The sequence below is a fragment of the Chelonia mydas genome, chromosome 6, assembly GCF_015237465.2.
Source record: "Chelonia mydas isolate rCheMyd1 chromosome 6, rCheMyd1.pri.v2, whole genome shotgun sequence".
NCBI classification, from domain to species: Eukaryota; Metazoa; Chordata; order Testudines; family Cheloniidae; genus Chelonia; species Chelonia mydas.
The window spans coordinates 93,243,335-93,256,661 of record NC_051246.2 but is presented as its reverse complement, the minus strand read 5'-3'; the positions used below and the strand labels follow the sequence as shown (position 1 = coordinate 93,256,661).

General features: G+C 43.7%; 1 protein-coding gene across 3 annotated transcripts in view; it reads right to left on the bottom strand.

Moving 5' to 3' along the window:
• Positions 1 to 7,511, bottom strand: part of ADCK1 (aarF domain containing kinase 1) — a 134,984-nt gene extending 127,473 nt beyond the window's left edge. The window contains exon 1 of one of the 3 annotated variants that reach the window (XM_007067416.4): positions 7,333 to 7,511. In XM_007067416.4, the coding sequence (XP_007067478.2) occupies positions 7,333 to 7,390 (58 nt within the window). In that variant the 5' untranslated portion in view covers positions 7,391 to 7,511. The remainder of the gene's footprint in view (positions 1 to 7,332) is intronic. The other 2 variants (XM_043548891.1, XM_037900767.2) reach the window with 2 other exon arrangements.
• Positions 7,512 to 13,327: the final 5,816 nt, after the last annotated feature.

Here is a 13,327-nt window from a genome sequence, read left to right as displayed (position 1 = left end):
GGTTCTGCACCCAAAATGAATAGCACTTGTAGTCTTATACCTATGCCACCACCCCCCCACCAACCCCCTCGGTGCTACAATACCTACAAAGTGGGATCTGAGTTACTACAGAGAATTCTTTCCTGGGTATCTGGCTGGTGAATCTTGCCCTATGCTCAGGGTTCAGCTGATCACCATATTTGGGGTCGGGAAGGAATTTTCCTCCAGGGCAGATTGGAAGAGGCCCTGGAGGTTTTTCGCTTTCCTCTATAGCATGGGGCACGGGTCACTTGCTGGAGGATTCTCTGCTCCTTGAAGTCTTTAAACCATGATTTGAGGACTTCAATAGCTCAGACATAGGTGAGAGGTCTTTTGCAGGAGTGGGTGGGTGAGATTCTGTGGCCTGCGTTGTGCAGGAGGTCAGACTAGATGATCATAATGGTCCCTTCTGACCTTAATATCTATGAATCTATACTTCTCTGTGCCTTAGTTTCATAGTGATCAGTAGGCAGGTGCACAAGGACCTCCGTTCTAAGCTTGTTATTATGCTGCAATAGTTGTCTACTGCCTAGAGGCCACAAATAAAAGATCAGGACTCCACTGTGCTAGACACTGTACATACATAAAATGAAAAGATGGTCCCTAGCCCTAAAGGGTTTACAATCTAAGTATAAAACAAGAGACAACGGGAGCATAAAACAAACAGCAGGAGCACAAGGCAACAGTGAGTCAGTTATGATTAGTGTAATAAGCAATAGTCACAGCACACCAGCTGCCTAACCATTATCATGAGTTTTGTAGGCTTTAGTAGGTTTTAAAAGGGGATTTAAAGGAGGACAGTTACAGATTTTTACAGGGAGCTCCTCCCATCATAGGAAACACAAAGGTGCCCATTGAAAAATGTTCCAAATGGACAGGCAAGGCTGTCATTATTGATTGAGTGGAGGGGTGAGGGGCAATGTCTCAACAGATGATAGGGTAGAGATATTCCATGAAGTGCCTTAAAAGTAAAAACAAGTAGTTTGTGCTTGACGCAGTGGAAAAGGGGAGCCAGTAGAAGGAGGCAAAGAAGGGGGTGACCTGGCCAAAGTGACAAGCTAAGAAGATACCTGCCTTCTCAGCATCATAGGGGAAGAGGCAAAAAATGAATAATCATTTATGATCCTGCCTGAGGCAGTATGGTCCAATAGTTAGAATATGAGACTGGTAATCATGAGACCAGCGTTCTAGTCCGGGTTTTGCCTTTAGCTCGATGTATGATCTTGAGCAAACCTCTTAACTTCTCACTCTCGGTTTCCCTATAAAGTGGGGAAAACAATAATATACCTGTTTCCCTTCTTTAAAGGGCTGTATTAACTACTTATGTTTGTAAAGTGCTTTGAACATGAATTATATAAGTTCTATTATTATTAATTGAGGCATTTTAGGGTTGGGCAGTTTTGTTTTAATGTTAGGCTCTAACTAGATTTCCCCCCTCACCAAAGGATTTCATGATGTGTCAAAAGCTTTTTAACATTCTCTCTTACCTCTAACATTGTCCTTCCCTGCTTTATTAAATGACACTTTTGATTATTCAAACCTGGAAAGTGTTTACAAATCCACTGTACTTTTTCCCCTCATTCCATTGATGCAGTTTTTCCTTTTATATTTCATTTATCTTTGGCAATGGAATTAGGAGGGTCAGTTTCATTTTCTGTTTCTAATCAATTTCACTCCAGTTAGGAAAGCCTAAGGCTTCTGGTTTAGATACCCAGCAATTAAAGGAAAAAAATTATCCACATTTCTTTTTTACTTCTATCACAGATCGTTACAATCACTTGTGAGTATGCTCTCCCTAATGGCAGGCCTTGGGGCTCTACTTCACTCCAAGGGGAGTCCTATGACTCTACCACTCTTAGACTAGATCCCAGACTTCAGCATCCCTGTTTCACAGAGGGGCTCCTTCAGAACAGTCAGTTTGGTCTGGTTCCCGCAGGAATCGGGAACTTGGAAACTTTGGCCTGGATCCAAAAAGCAATCTAGGAGTCGCAATGTTGAACATCACAGAGCCTAACTTTCAGGTACCTAGAAAAAAGTCACAGAACAACACTGCAACCCACAAAGCCCGAGTTAGGCACGCAGGCTTCCTATATAATGAATGGGGAGAGTTAGGTGCCTTAGAATGAAATTCATAAAAGCAAGCATGTTAGGCGGGGAGCCATCTAAACTAGCCAATGGGAGATGCTGACAACAGGGGTGTGTGCTAAGCCCTGTCCCTCTCACACCATTAGGAACCTATCTCTGTGATCCATGATCCTGGAGACAGGTGGCTTAGGCACCTAAATTGTTTCTTGAGGGAGGAGTTAGGCACCTTCCTTGCTCCACACAAAACAGCCAGAGGAGGTGGCAGGGGAAGAGAGAGAGAGACAGAGGGGGAAAATCAAACTTGGGTCTCCCACATCCCAGCTGAGTGCGTGGTAAATTGTTCCATTGGTTAATTACTCTCACTGTTAAAGATTTATCTCCAAACTGAAATTTTCCTAGCTTCAACTTCCAGTCATTGGGTCATGGGACACTTTTCTCCGCTCATTATTAAATATTTCTTCCCCACGCAGGAACTTACAGACTGTAATCAAGTTATCCCCTTAACCTTCTCTTTTTTCCACTAAACAGACTGAGCTCCTTGAGTCAATCACTATAAGGCATGTTTTCTAATCCCTTCATCATTCTGGTGGTTCATCCCTGAACCATCTCCAATTTATCAACATTCTTCATAAACTGTGGACACCAGAACTGGACACAGTATTCCAGCAGCAGCCACACCAACACTATATACAGAGGTAAAACAATCTCTCCACTTGTACTCCAGCTTCCCCTGCTTATGCATCCAAGGATTGCATCAGCCCTTTTGGTCACAGCATAGCACTAGGACCTCATGTTCAGCTGATTATCCACCACCACACCTAAATCTTTTTCAGAGTCACTGCTTCTCAGGATAGAGTCCCCTATCCTGTAAGTATGGCCTACATTCTTTCTTCCTACGTATGTGTATACATATATATATATACACACACACGCGCGCGCGCGCACACACACACACACACACACACTTAGCTATATTAAAATGCATATTCTTTGTTTGCATTCAGTTTACCAAGCAATCCAAATCACTCTGTATTAGTGACTTGTCCTCACCAAACACCTGTATACAACTGTGGTCTCCAGGCACAAACAATGGAGCACACCATATCTAAGTGTCCCCTTCGTCCTTTCACAGGGGCCTGAAGGACATTCACCAGGGCAATGTGATGGCTATCAAATCTAGATATAAATTTGTAGTCGTTGCTACCTACCCAAGCCATACAAAAAAAGACGACCAACTGTCCTCTTCATTATTTACCACTCCCTCAATTTTTGCGTCATCTGCAACCTTTATCAGTGATGATTTTATGCTTTTTTCCAGGTAAAAATGTTAAATAGCACAAAGCCACGACCAAATCTCTGCAGGACCACCCACTCAATGATGGTTCCCCATTTACAATTACATTTTGAGACATATCAACTAGCCAGTTTTTAATCCATTTAATGTGTGTCATGTCAATTTTACATTGTTCTAGTTTTTTAATCAAAATGCTGTATGGTACCATATCAAACACCTTTCGGAAGTCTTAGTGTTGATGTAATATACTATTATCTTTATCAACCAAATTTATAACACCCTCATAAAAAAAAAATCAAGTTAGTTTAACAGGATCTATTTTCCATAAATGCATGTTGCTTGACATTCACTATACTATCCTCCTTTAATTCTTTATTAATCGAGTTCCATAGCGGCCAATCCATTATCTTGCCCAGGACCTTCATCAAGGGCCAGATTTTGCGTGGGACCAGATCCGGTAGACTACCTTTAAGCATGCCTCCTAGATCAAGCCCCGCACAGGAGTTAGACATTCATCCGCCTATCTTCCCCCAGTTTGTGGATCATTCTGGGGCTTAAGCAGGAGATACGCATCAGGCTGCCTAGAGGGAGGCAGCAATGTACATGCTCAGAGGCAGAAACTTAGGTGCCTAGGAAACTTTCACCCTGAAAACTTAGGTACCAACACCTACAGCATTTCACAGGAGTTTCATGGATTGCAGTGGAGCCTAAACTGGGATTTAAACACCTAAATGTGGGTTTTAGGTGCCTAAATCCCTTTGTATATTGGGGGTCTTTGTAACTAGCAGGGAACAGTTCATCCTTTTCAATACAAGGCATTATCGGTGAACAGAAATGGGTTAAAACAATAAAGGCCTACACGGCATGAATCTTACTTAACCTTTATTCCTTCTTTGCAAGTTTTAGATAACTGCCATCCAACCTAATACCCTAGCAGACAGCCCCTCACATTCTCTTAGCATCTCCTTGTCAAAGCCTATCCCCCCCTCCTCTCTACAAAGGTGTCTTTAAGGGTTTAGCGTCCCTTTGATCCTAGGTTCAGGTCAGGGAAAAATCAACTTGCAAGCCTGGTTGGAGCCAAGCAGGTGGGCATTTCCCAATTAATGACTCCCCCAGGGTTCCCTTAAGGACTGTTGGTATTCTCTCTAGAAGCATCTCATCTCTGACATTATTTCATCACCTGTTTGCTTCTCCCCAACAATCTCCTTTGATTTAACTCATTGCAATCAAGCAGAATAATATCAAACAGGTAAACTGAGCCACATACACTTTTCATAGAAATATTACAGAAAGGCCCCAGGCTCTCCACAACCTCCAAAATATTTTATGGAATAGTTTGAATTAATAACATTTCTAGTCCTATTTTTTGATAAATTTGAGGCCTAAACTACTTGGTAGTGTCTCCTTTTAACAAAGAAAAAAACATGTGTGTCTTTTTTGTTTGTTTTCTTCCCTTCTTTATTATTAAGAACATTTGTCTGAAAACAGGATATAGGTCCATCCGTTCCCACATCTTATTCCCACCTGAAGCCACATTCTGCAGTTTGTGACATCACAGCTATTTCCACTAATTGGAACATCACAAGCAGAGGCTGACAACTTTAGGTGGGAAATAAACAGCAGGAGCAGCTGAGCTCTTAAGCAAGAAAGATCCTGTTTTCATGCTAATATCTCTTAGTAATAAAAAGGGGGGGGGGTAAAATAACTCCAATATAAGATATAGAAATAGACTTGGCAGAACCAATTGTATCTCAAGGTTTTCCGTAAGGTGTCAGTGAGTCTTTACCATGTAAATGAGCTATTGAGAAATCCCTAGGGGTATCTTAAAGACACTGTCAGCTGTGAAATATGCCTCTCAATGTAGCTGCCTTTCATTATTAAGATCTTTGCTAATGAATCACCTGCTGCTCTTCCTCTATAGACAAACTGGCTTCTTTGACTTTCACTTGACTTAGTCCATGATGCAGCTTAAGTACCATGTGTGTGACTTACGAACAAACTGACCTGAGCTCCCACATTCAATCATTTGACTTGTGTAACTATAGATCCTGCAGTGTATGTGTGGAATAACTATGAGCCTGCTTGCAATAATTAATTAATTAATTAATTAAATAAATAATGATAATAAAATATTTAGCGTCTTCACATTTTGTTTTGTGTTTGTTTTCTTTTCATTGACTTTCATACTAGTGAAAGTTGCTGAATTGACTTGGAGACTGACTTCGAGTCTCCAATTAGTCAGCACACAGATACTGCACAGGCAGCAAAGGCATGTTTATTTACCAAAGTGTCCGAGCCTTGCCCCGGAGAGACATCCCTTCTACACATGAAGGGGGAATTAAGTCTCTGACTCCTGCAATCCTTGGTCTCTCATCTGAGACAGACAGCAAAGAAAACCAATGATGCCTGTATAACTTTTCATATAGGCCATTAAACAACCACCAGATAACGACGATCGTCAGTCACTACGGACCTCAACAAGATGCAGACTGGGGACCCTAGCGCCTATTCACACCATTTCAATGTTTGCAATAATACGAGTGAAAGGACTAAATGTTAAACCTATATATGATTTAAGCTGTTTATTTGTGACTGGACTTTCAAGAGGTCCTGAGCACCTGCAGCTGCCTAAAGCCAATGGGCCTTGAGGTGCTGAACACTTCTGAAAATCAGGCCATTGATTTTTCTCAACTCAATTAAACTTTGTGGGAGGGTGCAGCTTTCAGATAAGGCAACATGCAGAGGATAGAAATTAAAACCAGAGGATGGCACTTCATGAGGAACCCTAGATCTTCAGCCACAATCACAGATGCAGCAGTTACCCTCATGGCAGTGAAAAGAAAAAGTCCAGAGTATTATAAACTTCTCCGGTGCCCTACACTACCGGCGAAGGAGAACTCAGGCAACACGGCAGTAATTACAATGGTAAGCACTGTGCTGTGAGGTAACCCCCACTACCAGTCTGCTTCAGGGGTCAGAGTCTCTGTGCCAACTGCTCTCCTCGTCTTACGTTTAGCAGGAGGGCCGAAGACGAGATTTTACCAGCGAGTAACACTGTGGGTGTCCCAGTGAACACGAGACAGAAACACCGAATGCATCCGATGAAGTGAGCTGTAGCTCACGAAAGCTTATGCTCAAATAAATTGGTTAGTCTCTAAGGTGCCACAAGTACTCCTTTTCTTTTTGCGAATACAGACTAACACGGCTGCTACTCAGAAACAATGAGGAGTCCTTGTGCCACCTTAGAGACTAACACATTTATTTGGGCATAAGCTTTCATGGGCTAGAACCCACTTCATTAGATGCAGGGAGTGAAAAATACAATAAGCAGTACATATATTACAGCAGATGAATACAGAGGCTCTGAGACCGACCCCACGCTGAGGGCGCCCCCTTCCAAACGAGCGCCAGGGAGGAGGCGGTAACGGAGCCGACCAGGCGGGGACTTGGGGAGAGCAGGGGTTGGTAGCTGTGGGGACGCAGTGTGCTTGGGCTGCGGGCGGCGAGAAGAGGAGGGCGGCACAGGGGGGGCTGCTTAGGGAAGCTGGCCGCGCCGAGAAGGGCACGCGGGGCGGGACGCCTGCGAGTGGAGGCCAGAAGCGGAGACGATCGGGAGAACGAGGCTGGGGTAGGGGGGGAGGCTGTCCGGCGGCAGGGCCAGGGGCACTGGGGAGATGGCAGCCGAGGCTGGGCCAGGGGCACTGAGAAGCGGGGATTGGAGGCAGGGCCGGACCCGCGCCGCCCGGCGAGCGTGCGGGCGGGGGGGGTTCGCCCCAGCCCGCCACCTCCGAACCGGCCGGCTCCCGATTAGTTACACAACGTTCTAAATTCCACGCGGCGCAGCCCCTCCCCCGGTGACAGTGGGGGCCTCCCTCCTCTCTCTCCAGGGACCACCCTCCCCGCAGCAGGTAGAGGGGGCCGCTCCATGTACTTACCGGCTTCCCGGCACCTCGATGCTTTTACCTGGAGAAAACGGAGACCTCCTCCCTGCATATGGTACGGCCTCGCCCCCGCACGGCATGCTGGACCTTGTAGTCCTGTGCTGGTCCCAACCCCGTAGGCCCCAGGATGGGGAGGGCCCTCGAGAACTACAGGCGTTTGGCCCTAGGCGAGTTCACTGAAGAGATTAGGAGGGGGGTGTTTTGTCATGTGGGCACTGCTGGTGAGTGAGGCCGGCTCCACCACCTGCTCGTCAGCCTGGATTCTGCATGGACCAGATCCTGAATGTGTTCGGGAGCAATAAACTATGGGCAGTGAAAGTTTTTTGGCAGGAGCGAGATAATCCATCTTCTGCAATTGCTGCCAGTTTATCTCACACAAAGCAATAAAACTGCTGTCCAATCAGTCTTTCCCAATCAAGTGTCCAATGAAATACAGGTACCTGGAGTTGGAGTTTTGTTGCCTTAAACAAGATCACGAACTTTCTGATGATTTGGTAGATTTATCAAATCATTAAAAGCCCTGAAACAAGTAAACAGCATGAAAATATAACAGAAGCTACTGGAGTGACCAGGGGACAGGGACCTTGGAAATACCACAGATGGATGGGAATGATCCTCAGTCTCAGTGCTAGTATCTGTCTGAAATGTATATGTGCATCATTTGCTCCTTGGGGAATTCTGCACCAAAAAAATAAAAATTATGTGCACAATATTTTAAAATTCTGCATATTTTATCTGTCAAAATAGCACAATATAATCGTGTCAATTGCAATTATTTTGGTAATTTATTTTAAAATGCCAGTCAGCAAGTAATGTCTGTAACAATACACACACACACAAAAGATTCAGGAAATGTTTGTGGTGGGACTGTTTTTGTTTTGTTCACATGGATTCCTTACTAGGCATATTAATACAGAACTATGAGTAATTCGTTTAAACTACAATACAGAAACATATTTCCCCAACCCCTCAGAAGCAGTCCAAAGCCTTAGGGGAGTCAAGGGTAACGGAGGAGCTAAGGGAGAGGGAAGGAGCCTGTGAGTGAACCTAGAGGGTTGTTAAGTGGGGGTGGGAGAAGTATGGAACAAGGTTGTGGCGGGGATTGTTAGGGAGTTGGGGAGCCTGCCTCATGCAGACCCTGGCTGACACCTAGCTTCTCCCATTTAGTCAGGCACATCTACCCCTGTCCCCATGCAGCCCTGCAGTCCCACTCCCATTCAGCCCCAGCTCAATGCTGCCACCCCACTAGCACCTGAGACCGTGCCCAAGTCTGTGCTACCCACTAGCCCTTCTGAACCCTACTCTATGACCCCCCAGCAGCCCTGTGTGCCCCGCTCTATCCATCCCATGCCTCCTCACCTGGCCCCACTGTGAGGAGCACAGTCTCTTCCCCCTCCCTTTCTGCCAGCTGGCTGCCTTCTCTTCTGATGCCACAGCAGCCCCTCGTGGACGAAAGGTGTAATTGCAGTGCCTCTCCACCAGAGCCTATATTCTGCAGACAGAAAAAATATGTTGGGGACATGAATTCTGCGCATGCACAGTGGCAAAGAATTCTGCCAGGAGAAAACTGTGCTCATCAGTAACAATAAAACTGTTAACAACAAGGGAAAGATTTTCAGGAGTGATGGGAAGCATCACTGCAGCTTTCTCTGCAGCTGGCCTTCAGCTAGCAATTTCCTTATTGTGAGAAATAAGAATGATGACAAATCTTACCATATTGAAGAGTAAATGTAAAACTAAGCTCTTCACCAAAGCCTTCCCAGAATGATGATGATGATGATGATGATAAACAGAAAAACAAAAAAGCCTAAATACATGCTTGGGAACAGAGAACCAAAGAAGAGAATGTTAAAATCTTGATGAGTTAGCATAATTACTGTAAGGCATTCAGATTCTATGGTATAAATACCTTTTTAGATAACCACCCACTGAAACATTTAATAGATATCATTCTCCAATAAAATATTTTTTCATTGGAAAACAGTGACAATCAATTCCATTTTCCAACCAGCATCCCTCTAATGAAGATAAGATGGACTTCAATAGCAGCTGTGTAATCCGTAGTGGGAAATAAAAGAATTCAAGATAAAGTTGAGGAGACAGAATTTAGAACTGATCCTACCAAAAACAAAGGGGGTGGGGGTGACAAATCAATGATAGCTAAGCAAGGATGTAAAAAAGCAGAATGAGACAAAAGAGAATAATACAGTCCACATCTCTCAGAGATATTGTTTCAGGCTGTGTGCAGATTCAGGCAAACATCACTACATTGGCTGCACTCTGTTCATATTTTCAAGGTTTCTTTTGCAGCTAAAAGAAGTAGAAACTTTTTCTTAGATGAAATCTTGGATTCTGAAGTACAAAGTCTCAGCCTCCCAAAAAACCACACTGAAGCAAACTAGCCCAATTCAACTCCTGTACCAAAGTAAGATTCCTGCTGGCCATCTTCTTTCCTAGATATATTATTCTCAGGATGAATGTCATTTTCTCTAAGCTTCTGTGGGCAACGGTCAAGCAGGTGACCCAGAAAACCTTCCTCTTGGGATCCCTGGTGGACAACAGACAATATATTGTTAATTTTCCTTAATGTTCAAAATATGATCAAAACTATATCTTGGACTTCTGCTACACTCCGTCCCAATTTCTTTCTCACTGTCCATGTCTGACACGCCTACCCTCCACACACACATACACACACTCTCAAATAAAGACAAGAGTGCAGTGAGGATTAATGGTGGAACATTGCCCCTGAGAAATTAAACATCACAGTCGGGAATGGCAAAGTTAAGGTTGATTGCTCTGGTTGGTGTAAGTACAGAGGGCAGTTTCTGAGCTGAAAGGGGAGTGAGTGAAGCATCCCAGCATATTGTTAGCCTCTCCATTATATTTATAACAATGTTGACAAAGGTGAGCCCCACAAGTGGTGTTAATATGGGACACAGAGCAAACAATGAGAAGAGAGATTTGGATCATGTAGGTAACTGTGAAAATAGGAGGGAAATTAGTGCAGACCAAATGTAAAATAATTAGTCAGGGTCACAGTAGGAGACAATCTAGCCAATACGAGCTAAAGGTCTGCTCCTGCTGCTTTTAGAGTCACTGAGAGTTTTGCCATTGGGTTTAGTGCAAGCAAGATCATGACCTCAACTGAGCTCATTCCAGATCATTGATCAGGAACAGATTTTGGGAGTGACAACTGGAAAATCATTGATGCTATCAGCCTAGTGCTCAGCTAGAAGGCAACTCCCTACCCTCAGTCACCCTCCAGTCACAACTCTCTGCTGCTAAACAAGATGCTAAACAGTAGCAGCCCTGACTACCAATCTTTAGCTCTAATCATTAGATCAGTAGCCTTGGCACTGTTCCTATCAAAAGGGGTTGCGCATGTCAGCATCTGATTTCTATTGGTCTTCCCTGCAGAAACTAGGTGATATTGCTTCAAAATAATCCTGTTCTTACAGCACTCAGTTAAACAGCCTGAAGCTGGGGCTGTGGGGGAGAAAGAACAAGACTTTTGTAGCATAATGTCATGTGCCCAAGTGCGCTAGGCAATTATGTAACCAAAGCTAAACCATTCTATATTTAGAATAAGCACCTAGTTAGAGTGGTCAGAGCTCTTTTGTGTGAGCCTACGCTGGGGTACACAAGAAAGAGCTTGGCATAGAATAAAGATGCTATCTTTGATTCCATTTTCCTTTCAACTAGTGAATAAAATAAATCTCAGAGTATCCCAAATGGCCAAGAAATAGGAAAAAACATTTCCTTTGATTTTTGGTAAATATGCATCCCTTATGTGAATAAAGCAACAAGTCTGAGACATTGAAACACACCCACAGTGCTCACAGCTTGCTGCCCCAGAGCCACCGTGGGAAGAGTTCAGTCAGATTGTTTGAAGAGAAGATGGCAGGGCATTTTGGCCTTCCCTGCAATGAATCAGCCTCATCCACTTTTCTCTCTCTCTCATAAATTCCTTTTGATTAAAGAGATATCTAAGGAAATCTGAAAAGTCTCTCTGGTGCCAGCCTCCCTGGAGTACAGGGAGAGGAGAGATCAAAAGGAACTCACAGAACACGTGATCCTGTGACCTTGGGTCCTAGTGGAATAGTCTGAGCTCTAACCAGAGAGCATTCTGGGGTAGATGATGGCTTTGCAAATAGCGCAGTGGGAAGGGTTGGATGATCCAGTCGGCCCTTCCTAATGTCTGTGATCTGTCATGATCTGCTTTGGGTGGCTAGTGAGGTAAATATTGAGCCAGATCCTCTGCTGGTGTAAATGTTTGTAGCTCTGTTGAAGTCAGTGGAGCTATGCCAATTGACACCAGCTAACAATCTGGCCCCTCGAGCCCAGGGTTACTAGAAACCTGTTTCAGAAATATTTTCAGGTTCTATTAATTCAGGTCACCAGATAAAAATATATTACAACATCTATAATATTATAGCATTGCATGGCTGTAAGGCTGATGAATGGGCACACCAAGATGGGTAACACGGAACAACACCATCTGGATATTGTTCCATAGTACAGGTTAACATGCCTTCAGAGGGCTTTCACTGGGTCAAACTCATGCAAATTGTGGGGCAAAGACACAAAAGGAGACATTAGGTTCATCAGGTCCAACTTTAAATAAAGGACTCAAATGTGTCATCTTTACACAGCTAATGGAAAGCACATAGCTGTCTGTGTAATGGCAGCCATCCCATCTCCACTGGGATCTTGTCACTACTAGGGCTAGACTACATCAGTACTGGAGGGGGTACCTCCAAAGAAAACCTACCTGCTGCATTTGGTAATTCAGTCGGAGCTAATCTTCCCATTGAGTTAGTAGTGACCCAATACCTGAGTGTGGCCTTAGAGCTGCTGTGTTCCTTGAGTTGCTATGTTTTCGATGAGATGTAAAACCAATCTTGTGGTCTTTGAATAGCCTCTGGCACTTTTCATAACAGTCAAAGAGTTTGACCCTGTGTCCTGGCTAAATTCCAGCTTGGGTAATTATGTTCCACCTCCATAAATTCCTGACAGTTTCAATTGGTTACGGGATTCTCCTTCACTTCCTGTTCGAGCTGTTCCATGCTGTTGCTAAGCCATCGTGTTTCACTTTTGAGGAGGCTTCATATCAGCAGTGGACAAAATGGTACCAGCATCTACTTTGCAAACCACTCTGGAGTCCTGGAAGGCACTATAGAAATGTACGAGATTATTATTGCTTTCCTGAATTATTTCACTTTCCTCCAAAGTGTAACAAATTACAGAAATTAAACCAGCATCCCTTTCAATCATCCCAGATAATACATATGCAGCTCAAAGAATTAGAGACTTTGACAAAAGCACTAATGGGTCCTGTGACCCTATTTTTCCCCAGATGTAATTATTTCTTTTGAATGCTGCCTGTAACCTTTGGAAAAATGTAAAGCACAAGGGTTGCCAATGTGGCTGAACCTTTCTGCCTGAGATAAGACTTTTCTTTTTAATTTTTTCTGTTTGGCAGTTTATCCGTGAAATAATTTATCCGCTGACCTGAGAATTGTAATTTATTTTCATCATTTTTATGCTACTTAGCAGAGTGACTGCTAAGAATACAGATATCTGATATCAGCAATAACTTATTACATTGCATTATGTGGTAATCTTCATTTGTTACAAGATATTTAATGAGACACTCACATTCTGCATTTGCCAGATGTGAAGAGTACTGAAGTAGAGAGACCAAGGGTATCTGTAATTTAACAGCTCTGATCTACCCCAAAGGACTCCATACAACTATTTTGTGAGTCAGAAAGTTGTCTACCAAGGAATAGGTGTATAGCAATCCTGTTCTGGTGTCTCTACCACAGAAACCACCAGAATAATTGGTACTGATTGTCCTTTTTTGGCAGCCATGACAAAGCAGCCAGGGACAGTCTACAGAAATCGAACAGCCTAGAGAGGGTCACTTTGGAGTATAGGTGAAGCTTGTGGTGCTGCTATTCCATTATGTAAAAAAAATCAGGTC